Source organism: Leopardus geoffroyi, chromosome C1 (genome assembly GCF_018350155.1).
Source record: "Leopardus geoffroyi isolate Oge1 chromosome C1, O.geoffroyi_Oge1_pat1.0, whole genome shotgun sequence".
Lineage (NCBI taxonomy): Eukaryota > Metazoa > Chordata > Mammalia > Carnivora > Felidae > Leopardus > Leopardus geoffroyi.
This window is the reverse complement of record NC_059328.1, coordinates 13848837-13867446: the sequence shown is the minus strand read 5'-3', so window position 1 is coordinate 13867446 and position 18610 is coordinate 13848837. Positions and strand designations below refer to the sequence as shown.

General features: G+C 52.6%; 1 protein-coding gene across 12 annotated transcripts in view; it reads left to right on the top strand.

The window, feature by feature from the left end:
- UBR4 (ubiquitin protein ligase E3 component n-recognin 4) overlaps positions 1-18610 on the top strand; it is a 133073-nt gene that overhangs the window by 107719 nt on the left and 6744 nt on the right. For 11 of the 12 annotated variants that reach the window (XM_045475863.1, XM_045475864.1, XM_045475861.1 and 8 more), the window contains 14 exons: positions 286-366; positions 2507-2594; positions 3099-3226; positions 4235-4342; positions 4828-4947; positions 5689-5879; positions 6302-6475; positions 6851-6950; positions 10560-10778; positions 11652-11765; positions 12711-12853; positions 13274-13399; positions 14877-15071; positions 17847-18071. In XM_045475863.1, coding sequence (XP_045331819.1) covers positions 286-366; positions 2507-2594; positions 3099-3226; positions 4235-4342; positions 4828-4947; positions 5689-5879; positions 6302-6475; positions 6851-6950; positions 10560-10778; positions 11652-11765; positions 12711-12853; positions 13274-13399; positions 14877-15071; positions 17847-18071 — 2012 coding nt within the window. The remainder of the gene's footprint in view (positions 1-285; positions 367-2506; positions 2595-3098; positions 3227-4234; positions 4343-4827; positions 4948-5688; positions 5880-6301; positions 6476-6850; positions 6951-10559; positions 10779-11651; positions 11766-12710; positions 12854-13273; positions 13400-14876; positions 15072-17846; positions 18072-18610) is intronic. The other variant, XM_045475855.1, reaches the window with a different exon arrangement.

Below are 18610 nucleotides of genomic sequence, written 5' to 3'. Positions count from 1 at the left end.
ATGGAGTAATTGCTTTTTCTGGCAAAACCTGAAAGGGAATCCTCAGCAGGGGTTTTTAACCTGGAGTCCATGGTTTGGGTTAAGGGTGTTTGTAGCTTCTGCAGTTGCGTCCCACATTCTGTGTGTTGTGCACACACGTGCCGTTTTTTTAGAGAGGGAGAGTCTGTAGATCCAGGACGCAAAACCGATGAGTTATGAACCACTGCCGTGAAGTGCCCTTTGTTCTTGAAACGCACTCGCCTTGTAATTATTTGGAACAATAGCCTCATCTTCTCTTCTGTCCAGCTTCTAGTGAACAATAAGATCATCAGTTTGGATCTTCCTGTGGCCGAGGTTTACAAGAAGGTCTGGTGCACCACAAATGAGGTACGCGGCTTGTTTTCTTGCTTGGAGGTGGGGTTTCACTTTCCTGACTTGTGCAGACTGGTACCGGGAGGAGCCGCTCATCGTCACTTACCTCGCTGTAAATAGCGCTCACACGGCCGTGCCTCCCTGTTCGTGGTTGTGGAGAAAACCAGTCGTCCTCCTGTTGAGGCCTCTGGCCAGAGGTGGAAGAGGTTCAGGAGAGGATGGGCGTTCTTGGCCATGCAGCCGGCGAGGCAGCGCCAGAGGAGGCGTGCGGTGGGGAGTGTGCGCTGTCTCGTAACGCTCTGTGTGCGGCACCTCTGGACCGAGACGAAGCCTCTGCTTTCAGGGGCCTGCCCGCTCGGAGCATGGCCGCTGGCGCTGCCAAGGCGCGAGTGTGATTTCTGTGTTACTGGAGGGGAGACTGGGGTACAAACAGCAGTTGTCCTTGAGGCGGGGAGACGGAAGGAAAGGAAGCCTGGCGCTCTGGTCCTTGGGCCACCTCGGTGCTACTCGACCTCTCCTGAGAGTCTCAGATAATCCGCTTTCTCCTCCCTCCTCTTCTGCTCACCTCTCTCCCCTGTCCCTTCTTTTCCTCCTCCTCCATTTCTTTCCCTTTCCTTCCTGTCTTTTCATTAGGGGGACCTTCTAGTAAGCGAATCAAGGAAGTAATTGGAGTACAGCAAACTAGTTGCCCGTGAAGCACAGTGAACTCCTCTGGATTTAGGCCCAGATGTTTCTGGAGAGCTTCAGATGCTAGATTGGTAGTGTTGGCTAGTACATCTTGGCCTTCATTCTGTCACATGTTTTCGCTTCTCTCCTTTCTGTTCTGTGCCGGGAATCCTGGTCCGTGGGTACTGCTGCCCGTTGGCAGAGGGTCACACGGGAGATTGCCCCCCTTCAGCGCATCCTATCGTTGGCACTTGAGCGTCAGAACAGAATGATACAGATTTAATCCGTGAGGCACACAAAAATTAAGATCAGGCTTCTGTGGCTGCCCTTGTAAATGGTGGTTTGGAACCCAAAGAGCATACACGGGCGTCTCCCCTTTTGAACCATGAGGCAGGATAGAGAGGAGGATCACTTGCCCTTCACAGTAGTGCCCAGCCCACTGAGGGCTTCTTCTGACAAAGTGCAGGCACCTTTTTTAACTCTACGCTTTTTCCCTGATAAACAGCCTGTCTCCTTAGCTACTGACTAGAGCCTGTTCTGTTTCCTAGGTCTCTTTCTGTTTCTGCCCTTGTTCTCTGGCCATTCTCTTTCTTAGTTCCCACTGGGCTTCCGTAGCTGGGAACACTTCTGCAACTGGCCTTTCTGGAAAGTTCTGTCCCACGAGGGTTTCTTGTCCTGAAGCTGAGCACGGGCTTAGAGGCAAGCAGTACTGTGGTGCTGGCTCGTCACCTTCATTTCGTGCAGTGTGACTTCAGAGCCCTGTTTCTTCTCTCCGAAACGAGAATAATGTCGATGGTAGAATGCCTAACTTAGTACCCGGTATATAGTGACCTCTCACAATCCTCCAATTTAGTAAAGTGCTCTAATCTTCTAATTTGCAAAAGACTTACTTTTAATCATTCCATCAGGTTAGAGGTTTTAACTTGAGTAACTTTGGAAGAATCCTTTTCTTGCTGTACTTATGTGAAGACCTCAGGATTGGCTTATGCTCTTGCTTTTGATTCCGGAGTCTTGAATCAAAGCTCTTTGATCTCACTGATCTCGTCTTACTTGTCCGGATTCTTTGAGTAGTGGTTCCCATTGGTTAGAGTTTGTGCTCCTGAAGGAAGCACCGCTGGGAATTAGGCTGTGCTTGTCATTGGATAACTTTGAAAAAGCTGCTTAACCTAGTTTAAGAGGATATCTGAAGTGCTTGATTAGCACAGAACTTAGCACAGAGTAAAGCATTGGTAGATGACAGCGATTATGGTTGTTACATATGATTTCGAAGCAATTAAATGAGATTGTGGTTACGAAAGGCTCACACAACTGGTCTGTGGTAGACACTACATGAAATAAACCTCCTTTCCCCGATGTAAGTTGCAGCGCACATGGATTCCAGATGTTGTGATTAGGACCTTGTAGAGAAATAGGAGCGAGGCCAGGTGTTGAGTCCCTTTCATTTCCTGGACCTGTTTACAAGCACCTTTCTCCCCATGTCTCTGCTCAGGGAGAGCCCATGAGGATTGTTTACCGCATGCGGGGGCTGTTGGGTGATGCCACTGAGGAGTTTATCGAATCCTTGGACTCCACCACAGGTAGGCCCTTCCCACAGACACTGGTGCACATTGCATTAGAGGTCTGGGGCCAGTGAGTGGGTCACATCCTGGGATTTACGGGTGTTCTGGACACACTCCCCTGCACCTCTGATCAGAATTGACGGGAGATTACTTCCCCAACTGAGAAAGAGTACACGTATCTATGGCCCAGTTCACACACCTCAGGGGTTTTAAAACAAGGCCAAACAAAACTTGGGAAATAAAGTGCAGTTGGCAACAAACTTGAGTTCAGATTGATTTTTAGCTTAGTTCCTCCCCTGCCCCCGATGGTGGTGGTGGTGCTTGTGTTTTCACATACTTGAGTAAATAATTTTAATTGGTTTCAGTCTCATAGTTTCATATCCAGTATTGACCCCTTTCGTTGCTATGCTTTTGTCGGAGGTAAGAGAAAGGGCACTGGCTGTCAGCCTGGAAGGGGATTATCTGTTTTATTTCCATCTGTATCTTTCCTTCCATTTCCGCTTGGCCTCCCTCCTCCCTCAGATGAGGAAGAAGATGAAGAAGAAGTGTATAAGATGGCTGGTGTCATGGCACAGTGTGGGGGCCTGGAGTGCATGCTCAACAGACTGGCAGGGATCAAAGACTTCAAGCAGGGACGCCACCTTCTAACTGTGAGTCGGGGCGGCAAGGTGGGACCGGTCCATTGTTTTGAGAGAGGCCGCTGTGGAGGGAAGCTTGCAGCCACTGTGCCGGCACACGTAACCCTAGAGGGCGGCTTGGTGCCCTGGGCCAGTGCAAGCCAGTGGAGGGCCTGGCAGCTTCCCCGAGCTCTTGATTCTGGAAGCTCCCCACTCCCCTGCTTCTTGGCTGTCCCCGAAGCCGCAGCGGTGATGGCAGCCTCCTGCTGTGTCTCTTTGGCCACCTGTGGAATCAGTGCCTGTCTTTCCCTACGAAACTGCACTCGAGTCCATTACTCTTATTCTTGCTTTTTAAATTGATTTCATAGGGTAACCCTTTCGGGCTTTTTTGTAGGATTTGGTCCGGGAGTTCATCCAACCATCTCCTGAGGAGTAGAGGATCACAAATATTACTCTATTTATTATTTTCAGCTCCAGAGGAAATGAGAACACATATTACAGTATTTGTGTTCTACGTGACCTATGTGGAGAATTAGAATTGAAAAAGCAACTAAAAGTAATTAAAGTTTTAGAAATGTAAAAAACGAGCCATTTGTGTCTTAATAAAAGAAGAAAATCCACCTGTGTCTTAAGGAAAAATAAATAAACGACCTACCTGGTTCTGAGTTCCCACAGGCCATGAGTTTTGGGATCTTTCTGGTTAGTATTTGTTAGATTCGGAGTTACAACCGGAATTTCCCTAAGACAACAGGGAATTCTACTAGGAATCGGCGTCATTGCCATTTTAAGAGATGGCAGAGATATGCTGAGGCCACGTGACCTACTGCTGGAGAACATTGCTATTTAAAATGCCAACCTGATCTGAGATCTTCCCCGCCTTGCCATGTCCCCTCAGGAAGCACTTTTCCTTACTGTTCCCTGTACTTCAGGAAGAGTACTTGCTGACTGTACATGACTGCTCTCAAACATTTCTGTCTTGTTCATCCCCACATCTTACACTCTCAGATAGCCTCACAGGTTTTGACTGGCTTTTCTTGTCAGGTGCTCCTGAAATTGTTCAGTTACTGTGTGAAGGTGAAAGTCAACCGGCAGCAGCTGGTCAAGCTGGAAATGAACACCTTGAATGTCATGCTGGGTACCCTAAACCTGGTAAGGGGTATGGGCTGCAGAAGACAGAGTGGGCCTCAGAAGTCCTGGGTCGGGGAAGGAGCATCCGGGCTCAGATGAGAAGGGTTTCTGGCCTTTTCAAACTCTTCATCTGTCTAGCTGACTGGCCTGAGGCACGGATCATTCAAACCATCCCTTGTCCTGCTGGCTCACCCCTGTGCTGCTGCCATGACACGTGAGAACTTCCTTGTCTGTTTCCTGAATCCAGAGACAAGAGGAAGTTTATAAAACAGTCCAGACTACATACCCTAGAAAAGTAATGCCCTTGTCCTCGGGGCAGCCAAGATAGACATCTGGAATATCACAATTTCATTGTGTGCAAACATCCACACGCTTGTCCCCCCGCCCCCCGCCCTCGTGCACTGATATCTGGGAAGTAAGGCCATGAAGGCATTGGTGAGCAGCAGATCCCATCAGTACGAGTGGTTGTGGTGTTATCCCCAGACTGACTGGGTCTCCTCCTACAGGCCCTGGTAGCTGAGCAAGAAAGCAAGGACAGTGGCGGTGCGGCGGTGGCCGAGCAGGTGCTTAGTATCATGGAGATCATTCTGGATGAATCCAATGCTGAGCCCCTGAGTGAGGACAAGGTGCGTGGGGCCAGTCTGTCCATCTGCAGACGCTGGGAGCACGTGCGGTCTCGTTGCTAGCAGCAGGCTTGTTTGCGTCTAGCTGTGTCCAAAAATGGTTGAACCTGCTCAGGTCATAGAAATCACAAAGCAATGGTGACATGATGGCATTGAAGCCTGAAATCTGCGGATTTGGAGGAAACGAAGCTGCTGAGGGTATTCGTTCACTCAGAAGCTCTCATTAATGGAGTCCTAGCATGTTCCAGCTCATAGACGGGGGCCTTAGCCCAGCCCCTCATTGCCCAGTTGAGGGAACTCCAAGCGCAGAGAAGCTAAGTGAGCTGTTCAGTGTTATGTAGTTGGCTGCTGGCAGAATCAGGCCGAGAACCCAGGTGTCCCAAGTCCCAGTTCAGCTTCTCTCTGTTGTGCCCTTGCCTTTCCCCATCCCTTTTGGTACTCATGTTTCCCCCATCCCTGTTGGTACTCATGCTTTGGCTAGAGGTGGGACCAAGTGAGCAGCAGGCCGCCTGCGTTCCCTCGGGGGAAGGGAGATTGTGTTAGCGTTTTCGACCACGTGAGACTATTCATAGAGCCGCGCAGAAACTTAGAAACTAGTATCAAGTGAAACTCATACCCAGGAAGCGCCAAGACGGCTTTTCTAGTGCTGCTTCTGAGGGAAGTGGGTGACCTCTGGGGTTCAGATGTTGGCTGACCGAAGTCCTGACCCTGTTACTGGTCCCTCCGTCCTCCTTCCCGCTGCAGGGCAACCTCCTCCTGACGGGCGACAAGGATCAGCTTGTGATGCTCTTGGACCAGATCAACAGCACCTTTGTTCGCTCCAACCCTAGCGTGCTCCAGGGTCTGCTTCGCATCATCCCATACCTGTCCTTTGGCGAGGTGGAGAAGATGCAGATCTTGGTGGAGCGCTTCAAGCCGTACTGCAACTTTGACAAGTATGTGCTCGCATCTCGGCTACGGGAGGGTCCTCCCAACGCCCGGGCTCGTCCTGTGGCCTAGGGAAGACTCGTCTGAAGTTCTGTTAGGGTCGTGCATGCCTGTCTGGCCTTTAAAGGGTCCATCGTAACTGGGGGCTCAGCGTACTGTTAAGTTGGCTAGGCAGAGATGGTAAAGAGGCTGGCGAGATGGGGCAGGGGTGTGACGGGAGGGAGAGAGTCACGGGTGCAAAAAGCGTGAAGACGCAAGAGAGCGTTGGGAGTGTCCGGCACACGGTGGGAAACGGGGAGTGGCGGGAACTGGATCGGCATCCTCGTGTCGTACTTGACCCCGTACACTGTTGAAGGTCGTCAACCGAGGGAGCGCCACGGTGCACGTTTGTCGTTCCCTTCACCCCCTGAGGCTCTGCTCTCTCCCGCAGGTACGATGAAGACCACAGTGGCGACGATAAAGTCTTCCTGGACTGCTTCTGCAAGATCGCAGCCGGCATCAAGAGCAGCAGCAACGGGCATCAGCTGAAGGACCTGATTCTCCAGAAGGGAATCACCCAGAGTGCGCTGGACTATATGCAGAAACACATTCCCAGTGCCAAGAAGTAAGAATCGGCTCTGTCAAAGCGACTGCTTTCCTTCCCTCTTCTGGGTCCTTTTCTCCTTCATCGTTGTGGCTTAAAGCTTCATGTATTCCCCCCTTGGCCCTCCTCGGAGTCTCCCTCCTCTTTTGGAAACCATCAGGGTGACCACTCCGCCACCGCACAGCCCTTCGGGGCTGGGGAACAGGTGGCAGCTTGTTGCTTTCTATTTGGAATAGTGCTTTTTGTCTGGCTGCCCGGCCGAGCTAGGTGACCCTCTGTGATTGTTGATGGCCCCCTTGAAGGGTCACAGGTAAACAAGCCAGAACAGGTCAACAGCTGGTTTCCAGATAGGTTTTGCCCCTCTGGCCTGCTCATCTGCCTTCTTTTCCTTTGCAGTCTGGATGCTGACATCTGGAAAAAGTTCTTATCTCGCCCGGCCCTGCCATTTATCTTGAGGCTTCTTCGGGGACTGGCTGTGCAGCACCCTGCCACCCAGGTGAGTGAGTGGCCAGCATGCTACTTAATTCTGGAGGCAGGGCGTGTACGGTGCCTTCACCTCTTCTCATCTGCCGTGACTGCCTCGATTAGCCTCAGGGTGTGACTTCTCCTAGCACGGAAGAGCCCCAGAGTATGGGGGACTCGGAGGTTATCTCGTTCAGCTCTGTGTGTGTGGAGAGGCGTAAGGTCTACTTGTGCTCTCATTCGACTCCTTCTTACGTGGGGCTTTATTTTCTCGTGGGTCAGCGGAGCAGCAACCGGACAGAGGGTGTGGCTGGCCAGAGTTTAAAACAGTTTAATTTCTGGCTTTAGTCGTTTGGGTCTCTGGGGATATTTATAGTACCATCATCGCTGTTTTCTGTCCTGGTTCAGACAGCTAGAAACTTCGTTCTCAGAGAAACCCACCATTCCAGTCTGCTGCTCATCCTTGATCCGTCCCCCCTGGGCTGGAATATCCGTTACCCCTCACAAATCCTGACTGGCCCATATAGATGGCCAGGCTGGAATTTTTCTAAATCAAGCTCTTCATTTTGAGGTAATTGTAGGTTTACGTGCAGATGTTAAATAATACAGAGAAATCCTACATACCCATTTCTCGATGGTAACCTTTTACAAAACCACATAGAGTATCACAATCAGAATATTGACATTGATGGAGTCAGGATCCAGGGGAGGTTTGTCATCACAGGGATCCCTCTTGTTGCCCTTTGAGAGCTCTGTCCACCTCACCACTAACCACTGGCCACTACTGATCTCTCCATGGCTGTAGTTTTGTCACTTGCAGAATGTCTGTAAATGGCGTCAGACAGCATATAACCTTTTGGGGTTGGCTTTTTTCACTCCGCATAATCTTCTGGGGGATTCCCAGGTTGTGTGTATTGATAGTCTGTTCCTTTTTATTGCTCGGTGGTGGTCCATGGTGTGTGGGTTCCCCAGGTTGCTTAACCGTTCATCCGTTAAAGAACATCCGGGCTGTTTCCAGTTTGGGGATGTTACAAATAAAACTGCCGTAAACATTCACATGCAGTTGTTTTGTGTGTGAGTAGAACTCTTCATTCCTCTGGGATAAACACCTAGGCATACACTTGCTGGGTACATAGCTGCATATTTAGTTTCAGTAGAAACTGCTGAGCTGTTTTCTAGAGTGTTGCGCCCTTTTACATTCCCACCGGCAGTGCCTGAATGATCTTCCTCTGCATCCTCCTCACCACCCGGTGGTGACACTGGCTTTTAGTTGAGCCCCTCTGACAGGTGGACGGTGATAAGCTCCCTGTGATTTCAGTTTGCTCTTCCCTGATGGTTAGTGGTGCTATGTGTCTTTCCATGTGCTTCGTCTGCGTGGCTTCAGCAGCCTGTCTGCTCATATCTTTTGCCTATGTTTTAATTGGATGTTTTTAGTGTTGAGTTTTGAGCGTCCTCAGGGCTGGGTTTTCCCGTGTATAGTGTTCTGCATTGAATGTCATTCCACGCTCTCATTCGGTGATCTGTCCTCATAGCTCATCCCAAAAGTAGGGTAGCTTGGCTACAGGAGAGATTCTTCCCTGTGTCTCACCCCGGTCTCAGTGGTTTCAGACTTTTGTTCAGTTCATTAGAGATGGTCATAATTAGCACATCTTTGTGGAGGTCATTCTTCTTACAAAGGAGTCTTCACGTATATTGGTTTCTCTGTTCCTATAACGTATGTCTTCTATGTGGGTGAACCCAGGAGTGCGGCTGTGATGTGGCCAAGCTCAGGTCAGGTGGTTTCCAGGCTTCTTTGTAGTTACTAAGTCGAATTACTTTCTTTAGACTAAGGCTTAATCTAGTTAGGAACGTGGCGTTCACACTTGAGGCCATTCTCTTCCTAGCAACACATTTTTTAAGCACCCTTTGTGTACCTGTGCTGTGCTAGACTGAGGCGACATTGGTAACCAAGGCGGTCATAGCCTGTGCTCTGGGCACTCACTGTCTGGTGGAAGATAGAGTCAAGTTGATAGCTGAATAGTGACATAAGTGTAGTGTGAAAGGGGCCAAAGGAAAGAAGATGCTTTTAGAAGAAAGTACGGCACCTGCCGAGGCTTAGAAGCCAAAGGATACTGGAATTGCACAGTGGGGGTGAGGCATGGCGCGAGCTGGTCCCGGTGCAGCATGGGTCCAGGGCGCGTTCTCCAAAGAGAGGAGTGTGCGTTTTCTCCTGAGGGCCGTGCCCCCGGCCATGAATTGGCAGGAGAGGAGATGACAGGATAGACGATTGGCTTTTATCATACTCTAGGTGAGAGGTGATGACAGCTGAGCGGGCGCACCAGGTGGACGGCGGGTGGGTTCAGCAGCCGTCTGGGAGGCAGAGTGAATGGGATTTGGAGGTCAGTTGCCTGTGGTGTGTGAGGAAGCCGGACGAGTCAAGAACTCTGCTGTTTCTGGGTTGGGCGACAGATGAGTGATGGTGTCCTTGAAGGAGGTGAAGAACCCAAGGAGGTTCGAAGTGAGGTGCGGCGGGGGCATTATGTCAGGCTACTGCTGTTGTGCGTCTGCTCGCCCAATTAGAGTGTAACCCTCAGAAGGCCGGGTCTTTGTTCCCCTAGCACGTAAAGCACTGCTTCACACACGGATGCACGCACGCAGGCGCACAGCTCACACCCAGCGTGCGGAGGTCGGGGTACCTGTGCAGCAGTTCAGTAGGCAGCCACACCGTGGGCTCAGCATTCAGGAGCACGAGACGTGAGCTGACCTGTAGCTTTGCTGACGGGCCAGTTTGAAGCGTACCTGCTCTGAGGACAGGTTTATGAGCCCGTGGGTGATCCGGGTTGAGTGCTGAGCTTTCATTTCACGTTGCAGGTCGGTTCTGTTGTTTTCCACGTATCGTTAAATCCGTACAGTAGCGGTGGACATGGATGCACTTGTGCAGGGGGCGGGGGGCTGTGGGTGGCATGGCGCTCCTTCCCGGCTCACCTGGAGGGCTTTGTCGGGTCAGCCCTGCCTGCGTGTTCTGTCCTTCACCCGTGTTGACAGTGCAGTGTTGTGGTGCAGCGAGTGCCGGCCTTCTCGAGCATGGGGGCTTCTCAGTCATATCTGTTCTCTAGACAAAGTGTCTTCTCATCCCCACTCCCACTCAGAGTCGCACCTCTCATACCCCTATGTTGAGGGAATCCTGGGCTCCCAGGTGTGGTGGACACGGGGCTTCTGGAGGAAGAACCGAACACAGTCGCTATGAATGTCACAGCCTGCTCTGCCCTGTGGTCACTGAGTCCACTACCCAGGCCTCCGCAGGTGCTGCTTCTCTAGGGCATCTTACCCGAGCCCCTTTCTCTCTCCCAGTGCTGGCCGCTTTAAGTCCAATTATCTGTGACAAAGTTTTAATCCTCACCACAACCCTGACATTATCAACACTTTATAGGCCAGGGCACTGGAGCCAAAGAGCATAGTGCCTGGTCAGAGGTCAGCGGCAGGGCCAAACCCTCCTCCATTTGTCAGAATCTTTTGAAGCATGTGTTCGAAAGGTCTGATCGAAACTGAACAGATGACGTGAGTTTGCGTGCATTCTGCTGAATTTTCTCAATCTGTCAGCTCCTGGAGAGCATGCTGATTCACGTAATTGGAAGCATACATTTCTCTGGTCTCCACTTGGTAGGTTCTGATCGGAACGGACTCCATCACCAACCTACATAAACTGGAGCAGGTGTCCAGCGATGAGGGCATTGGGACCCTAGCAGAGAACCTGCTGGAGGCATTGCGGGAACACCCTGATGTGAACAAGAAGATCGATGCTGCCCGCAGGGAGACCCGCGCGGAGAAGAAGCGTATGGCCATGGCAATGAGGCAGAAGGCTCTGGGCACCCTGGGCATGACGGTAAAGCCACGTTCTGGGAGTCCCCACGTTCTTGTCCACACTGTTGGGGAAGAGGCAGCCATGCTTCGGGACAGAGCTGGGCTGGTGAGGAGAAGGAGGGAGCTAGGTGCACCTTCCTGACAACCCCTCAGAGGTGTGACTGTTGTCCCACCGCCCAGATGGGGCTCCGAGGTTAAATGACATAACGAGTTCACGGAAACCACGAGAACGGGGATGATCACTCCTGGTCCCAGGGGATTTACTGCTTGCCAGGCACTGTGCTTAGTTAGGCACCTTGCTTGTAAGGTTTTATTTAAGCCCTTGTGTGACACAGTGAGGCTGATCTTACCATACCCTTTCTCTGGTTGGAGTAACAGAGGCTGAGAAGCACAGGAAATAGGCCAACGCTCATGCTTAATGAGGGGTTGATGAGAGTTTGAACCCACGTCGGTTGGACATGATGGCCTGTGCTCTCCTTGCCCCGGGTCAGAAGCAGCGTAGTCTTAGGAAAGCCTTCTCCGAACCAGCCAAGCTTGGGTGTCAGCAGTTTTAAAACTCCCATGGGAACCGTGAAGTGAATCCTAATGCGACAGCCCTTGGCAGCTGGGACTTGGGATTGCCAGCACGAAGAAAGGGGGCTTTTTTGGTGGCAAGTGGCAGCTAGCCAGGCTTCCAGCTGGTTAGTCTCCTCTGCTTCAGTGGTTCCTGGAGGAAGAGAGTAGAAGAATCTGGGTCTTTACCCTCACTGGAAGCCACCTACAGAGGTTTCCTTTCTGTGACTTGTCCTTCCAGTGCCTGTGGAAGGGCAGCCCTGTTCCTGAGTGTCCCCAAGCTAGGTTGGGGGGCGGCGGGTGGAAATCCCCTTCTGACATGTCACTTGGGTTTCCCCTACAGACAAACGAGAAGGGCCAGGTCGTGACCAAGACGGCGCTCCTGAAGCAGATGGAGGAGCTAATTGAGGAGCCGGGTCTCACGTGCTGCATCTGCAGGGAGGGGTACAAGTTCCAGGTATAGCGCTCGCCGTGGGCTGGGTGCGCAGCCTCGCCCCTTGCTCCGGTGGCGTCCTTCTCCCGCCGGCCTTTTTGTTCTTAGATGGGCCGAGGTTGAGGCGTGTCTCAGGGCCAGCTGCCTCTCTAAAGGGAGGAAGACAGACTGATCTGAACACGAGGCTTCATCATCACTGCCACCACCACCACCCCCCCCCCCCCCGCCCAGCATCACCACCCGTTGGATTCTTTCTATATGCCAGTCCTTGTGCCCAGAGCTTTATGTAAACGGGCAATTCTGTTTTTAAACCTACAAAACAAAGCAAAACAAGGGTCACGTGGCAGAGCCAGAACTGTAGCCCATGCTTCTCTGACTCCAGACCTGGGCTTTTAAAAGCACATCGTGCTGCTTTTAAGCAGGATACCTGGGGAGAAGCTCAGGACCTCTATCCAACTAGATTTACGACGGACAGGAACAGGACAGAATGGGACCTGCTTGTTCCCCTAAAGGCCTACAAGGCGTCCTCTTCCCCTCCAGCTCGAACGTCCTGCTGAGCGTCTGCGCCACTGAAGGGCCACAAGCCTCGTAGGTCCTGCTGTGGCACAGGCTGCTGGGAACTGCTTGATAAGTTTTATAAAGCAGGGGACTTAGCAGGAAGGCACTTTATTCTTCCTTTTGAGATAAATGAAGCAAAAAGGGAAGGATGTCAGTTTAGGCTTCTGTATCAGCCTTTCGTCTGCACGGCATCTGCTTTATTTTGGTCGTTCCCCACATTTCTCATCTCACTGGGACTGTGCCCAGCCGAGTGCTTAGCCGAGAGACCAAGGTGCTGACCATCCCCCCTCCTTGAGTGCATTCCTTCCTGGGAGGGGAGGCCCTTGGCTCCCCTCTCTTCGGCTTCGCCTCCTCCCGGAGCCTGCCTTGGACTTCGCCTCACCGCTCCTCCTTTTCATGGTGTCTTTGCAGCCCACAAAAGTCCTGGGCATCTATACCTTCACCAAGCGGGTAGCCTTGGAAGAGATGGAGAATAAGCCCCGGAAACAGCAGGGCTACAGCACCGTGTCCCACTTCAACATCGTGCACTACGACTGCCACCTGGCTGCCGTCAGGTAGGCCCTAGCTCCTGCAGAGTGGCTCCTCAGCCAGGCCTGTGTCCCTTCAGAGCAGTGGACACCTTGCCCAAGGCCCTGTGCCGGGAGCGGGGAGGGTGCCGACCCTGAAGTTTTCATCTCCGGGGATTAGGGTGTCTGACGTCAGACCACACAGGCCAAGAGCCATTTGTGCCGTGTAATTAAGAAATCCATTTGGCGTTTGGCCTAAGGCTGGAGAAAGCAACCTTGCTTCCTGGAAGCAGCGAAGCTGGCGTTTACCATATTATGATACAAAGGGCTAATTCTCTCTAGAGTCAGGTGCATGGGCTAACTTCTTTCCCTAGTGTCAGCAAACTCTGCTCCGCCCCCACGTGCCCAGGTGCCTGGTTGCCAAATCAGTTCCAGTGGTCACTTGTCCCTGCTCTTCTCCCAATCCAGGCTGGCTCGTGGCCGGGAAGAGTGGGAAAGCGCAGCCCTTCAGAACGCCAACACTAAGTGCAATGGTCTCCTTCCGGTCTGGGGGCCCCACGTCCCTGAGTCAGCTTTTGCCACCTGCTTGGCAAGGTGAGTGTTGAGCAGTGTGAATGGTACGGAAGACGGGGTTCCCAGGAGATGGGGGAAAGTCAGTGATCAGCTTGGCCCGAAGGCCTGTGTCTGTCGTTGAGAACCCTGGTCCCTTCCTTTGAGTGCTGGCAGGGAAGCTATCTGGAACAGGGAGGAACTCGGCTGCAAGAAACCGGCACCCTCAGCATCTGGTGCACCACATGGAATTTCTAGTTAGTTGCTACCTCTTCTCCCTTGTTGATCCCAGGGCATAAGACACACCACCCTGACTTTGTCCTTAAAGCCAAAATTTCCCATATTTGTCTTCTGCAGTGTGTGCCTCTGAGATTTAAGTAATGAAAATAGCTCAGTCCAGGGGGATTATCGGGCTCCTTTCAAGCCTCCCTTGTCCTAAAATCCAGACTAGAGTCACTAAGGCTTTGAGGAGGTCCTCGCTCTTGCTGCTGCTTGGTGGAGTGATGCCCCACCCCGAGTCCTATTGTAAAGCTGGGGGATGGAAAGGTACCTGGCAGTAATCAGGATGGGCAGCATATTAAAATGCCTGTCATGTGCTCTTACACACATTCTCTGGTTGAGGAGTTTGCTGAGGTCACATAGAGCCCAGGCTGATGGTAGCACGTATTGACATAGAAAAATATCTTTCAGGGGCACCTGGGTGGCTCAGTAGGTTGAGCATCCGACTCTTGATTGCAGCTCAGGTCACCATCTCACGGTTCATGGTTCGTGGGATTGAGCCCTGCATTGGGCTCCATGCTTACAGCATGGAGCCTGCTTGGGATTCTCTCTCCATCTCCCTCTGCCCCTCCTGCACTTGCGTACGCGTGCAAGCTCTCTCTGAAATACACTTTTCTTAAAATAGAAAAATACGGGGTGCCTGGGTGGCTCAGTTGGTTAAGCGTACGACTTCAGCTCAGGTCGTGATCTCACAGTTCATGGGATCGAGCCCCGCATTGGGCTCTACGCTGACAGCTCAGAGCCCGGAGTCTGCTTCGGATGCTGTGTTTCCCTCTCTCTCTCCTCCTATCCTGCTCATGCTCTGTCTCTCTCTCTCAAAAATGAACGTTAAAAAAATATAGAAAAATACTTTTCATTTGGAGGTTAAAGAAAAACTTCTTATGAACAGATCACCTTGTAAGAATGAATACTTTCCATGTTTCTTCTTCTAAAGTGTGCTAGGTTTGGCTGTGATATGTTCTGTGACATTTGTCTCTCAGGAAATAGGGCCCCCAGGACTAGTGAGGTCTTCTCAAAGCTTGGAGGGCATCACATTCAGTCGTAGCAGAAATGGAATTGTCATCTGCTCCTGTCTTCCTACGGGCCACAGTTCATGTCCTCAGCCGTCCCCTTCGTTCCTCGATCTGCTTATGTGACCTTTGCAGCCATCGGGCCGGGCTGTGCCGAGGGGGCTCTCCCTTCCAAACTGGGCTTTCCCTGGGGAGCTCGCTTTGCTCACAGCGTTCATTCTGCTTCCCCGCAGGCACAACACTTACCTCCAGGAGTGTACGGGCCAGCGGGAGCCCACGTACCAGCTCAACATCCATGACATGAAGCTGCTCTTCCTGCGCTTTGCCATGGAGCAGTCGTTCAGCGCGGACACCGGTGGGGGCGGCCGGGAGAGCAACATCCATCTGATCCCCTACATCGTCCACACTGTGCTTTACGTCCTGAACACGTCAGTATCTCGCTCCCCAGTGGGCGTCTGGTCGGCCCGCCCCGTGCCCCTCTGCCCAGCAAGGTGTCAACTTTTCTCTGTCTGCCCGAGTTAGTTCCAGGGCAGATGGCTGGCCTCAGGTAGCCTTTACTGAAGCACGCGTGTTCTGCGGCTTTCCGGAGTCACACAGAATAAGGTGACTTCCTTTCCAGAACGGTTCCGTCTCCCCCGCGTGGGCAGTTGAAGGCTGTGTCCGTGGACTGACGCTCCGCCCAGAGGGGAACCAGGAACTGGGAGAGGCCAGCCCACCAGAGAACCTCCTTAGCTTCTACTACGATGTTGCCTCCACTACCCATAAGACTCGGTGCTCTTGGGTGGGGAGGCCATGGATCAGAACCGCACATAGTCGCTGTCAAGGAGACACAGGGTGTTACAGGGGAAGGTTTCATAACTGGGGGCTGCGGCAGAACCAGAGACCGTTTTCATAAATGGAAGACTGGACTTGGATCCTGGTTTCTCCCCCGGTGAGCAGTGCTTCTGGCACATTGAGGGTAGGAAGTGTTGAAGATTGGAAAAGTTGGCTGATAACCAGGAGGAGAGTGGGTTTGTATTTTTATCTGTGTGTACATCACGGAGCAGTTAGACTGATAGCTAAAAGTGTAATTTTAAAGAAGCAGTTAGGGTAGCAAATAGCATTCGCTCATACCAGCCCAGATGTTAAAAGCCAGTTAGAAGGTTTAGTAAATTTTGGCTCCTGGTTTGAACAGTTTTGTGTTTTTAGGCCCTGTTTTCCAACAAGAGTCTCCTACCTGCTTCGGGCAGGGAACTGGCCAGCTGTTGAAAGACTAGGTACGGTCCGCCTAAGGCAGCTGCAGTCTGGGTTAGGCAACAGGACAGTCTGTCTCTTGTCCTTTCTGGCCTTCTGTCTTCACCAATGTTGTTTTCTCCTTCCCTCCCATTTCCTGGTGAGATAGAAGGCTGAGCTCCAGAGCGCAGGCCTCATCATTAACAAGATGCACGGGCAGGTCTCTGTCAGGGCGTGACATCCTCTGCTAAACTGCTGAGACTCTCAGACACCCACATCATCGACGGCACAGATGTTCTCACTCTCCAGATCGCTGCAGGCCCCAACAGTGCTAACTGCCGGTGTTTGTTCGGCCTTTGACAGAGCCGTTGGCTCTGCGGAGACCTGTCCCTTGGCAGCTGTGCGGCAGAGCGGACTGCCCCGCTCTCCGGCGGGGTGTGCGGCGCCCAGAGAGGCAGCGTGACTCGCCCGGCTGAAGGGCCAGTGACCACAGGTGTCCTGCGTTTCTCAGGGGCCACGTACTGGTAACTCAGGCTCGACCCCCTTGATCAGGGAGGGTGTTGGCTGTGTCATGGATGTGTCTTGGTCAGTTAGAGCCTCACGTGGAAGCTTCACGCAGAGGCGCTGTTGCGCAGCCATAGACTGCTCCCCCAGCTGGTCGCTTCACCTTGGCGTGAGCCTGGTCACGTTTGTGTATACAGGCAAGTAGGTCATGCTGTGAGCCAGAGCAGAGTGGGGCAGGTCCTACGGTGGCAGAAAGCTTCTGACTCCCAGTTCTGGAAAGTCCAGTCGAGTACATCCATCTGTGCCATCCTTGTCCATTCTCAGCAGAAGGAAGCAAGGCGTCCTTGCACACAGCCCCCTTCTGCTTTCCCGCAGTCCGGCATTTGCCGGTGCCGTCTGTAGGCCTGCTGGCTTGGACTGTCACGGCTTTTGGGGTTGTGTTTTGTTCTCCTCCGCACCACCCCCCCCCCCCCGCCCCCACCTTGGGATAAGGACAGGGCGGTAGGTGCTCTTGGCATGAGAGCACCATCCAGGTGATAGGGTCAGGGATATGCGGTCAGGAAGGCCTCCAGTGGGGTCTCTGTGCCGCCCCAGTGCCGCTCACCGAAGCTCTGTGGTGCTGGGCAAGGGCCTTTGCGTGGATCAAGAACGTGGAGGGCCAGCTTGGTAGCCAGACTGCCAGGGTTCAAAGCCTCATTCTTCCACTCCCCAGCATGCGATTGCGGGCAAGGTAGCTGTCTTCTTCTGTGAGATAGGTGTGGATCTGGTACCTGTGTCCTAGGGCTGTTGTCAGGATTAGGTGAGATGATCCATTCAGGCTCCCAGAGCAGTGCCTGGTAGTAAAGTTCAGGACCATGTGCCCACAGTTTAGGCAGGAGAGAGAACAGGAAGCAGTGCTTGCTCGGGGCAGCTGTTCGAATGAAGGAGGAACACAGACATGTAAGGAGACCATGAGATACGGAGGGTGCAACACAGGAACCAATGCAAACAGCCTAGCTCTGGGGACTACGTGGGGCAAGCGAGAATGCGGGCTGGGTTGCAGAGTCAAGTTGTGGACACACATTGGCTCCCTCACTTACAGACTCACTGGCTTAGGGAAGGTCACTTTGCTTCTCTAGGCTTCAGATACCGTGGTGAGAAGGTGCTAGCTGTCACCTTCCAGAGTTGTTCGGTCACTTTGTTGGTGGAGTGTTTGTGACCTTGTCTGCCATATGCAGGGCTCTCAAGAGCCAGTAGGTGTTTGGAATTGTGTCAGAGCTGAGCTAGGAGTTGATGGGGGCAGGGGAAGTGCCACCAAGTAGGGCTTAGAAGGGAAGAAGCAGTCCTTGGGGAGGGGGTAGGAGGCCTACTTAAAGAGTGGGTGGCCGTGTTTCGTGATCCAAGCGTTCAAAAGCTTAAAAGAAGACGAGATGTTGACCAAACCTCCTCTCCTCTTACCGCTGGTACCCTGCTTCTGCCCTGGTTTCATCGTGTCCCTTTTGTTCCAGAACCCGAGCAACTTCCCGAGAGGAGAAGAACCTCCAGGGCTTTCTGGAGCAGCCGAAGGAGAAGTGGGTGGAGAGTGCCTTTGAAGTGGACGGGCCCCACTATTTCACGGTCCTGGCCCTCCACATCCTGCCCCCCGAGAAGTGGAGAGCCACACGCGTGGAAATCCTGCGGAGGCTGCTGGTGACCTCTCAGGCCCGGGCAGTGGCTCCAGGGGGAGCCACCAGGTCAGTCTTTGCCTCAGGAAGTCCTGTCTTCTGGGCTGCCTGGTGCCTGGATTACATATTTCCCATTGTGTGTAAAAGCCGCTTTGCAGCGTGTGTGGTAAGTGAGGGCCTGCTCGTTTGACTCGGTCATTGACCCTGTCCCTTGTGGTGCCAAGAGTCTAGGCCTGATGGCCAGCAGGTGCCTTGGCCACCTGTGGGTCTCGTGTTCAGCCTCTGGAAAGGTGGAGTGAAGCTTGGGCCTGTGGAAGATTTCAGAGAAGCAGCCAGCCAGGCGCAGGGTGAGACTACTGGTGAGGAGGATGAGGGCCAGCAGGGAGCTAGGGCAGGTGACTGGGTTTTCCCAGTCTTGCTGGCCTGGCCATAAACTGGGAAAGCTTCCGCATGGCTGCGCTGGGGATTTTCTTTTCTGACCATGAAAAGCTCATTATCTCTCTCCCTGGTCACATTCCTGTGCTGTCTGCCCCACGTTCCACGAGCCTTTCTTCTGTTTCTCCTGTTGGTGTGGACACGTCCCAAAGAAGGAACGATCTTTCAAGGAA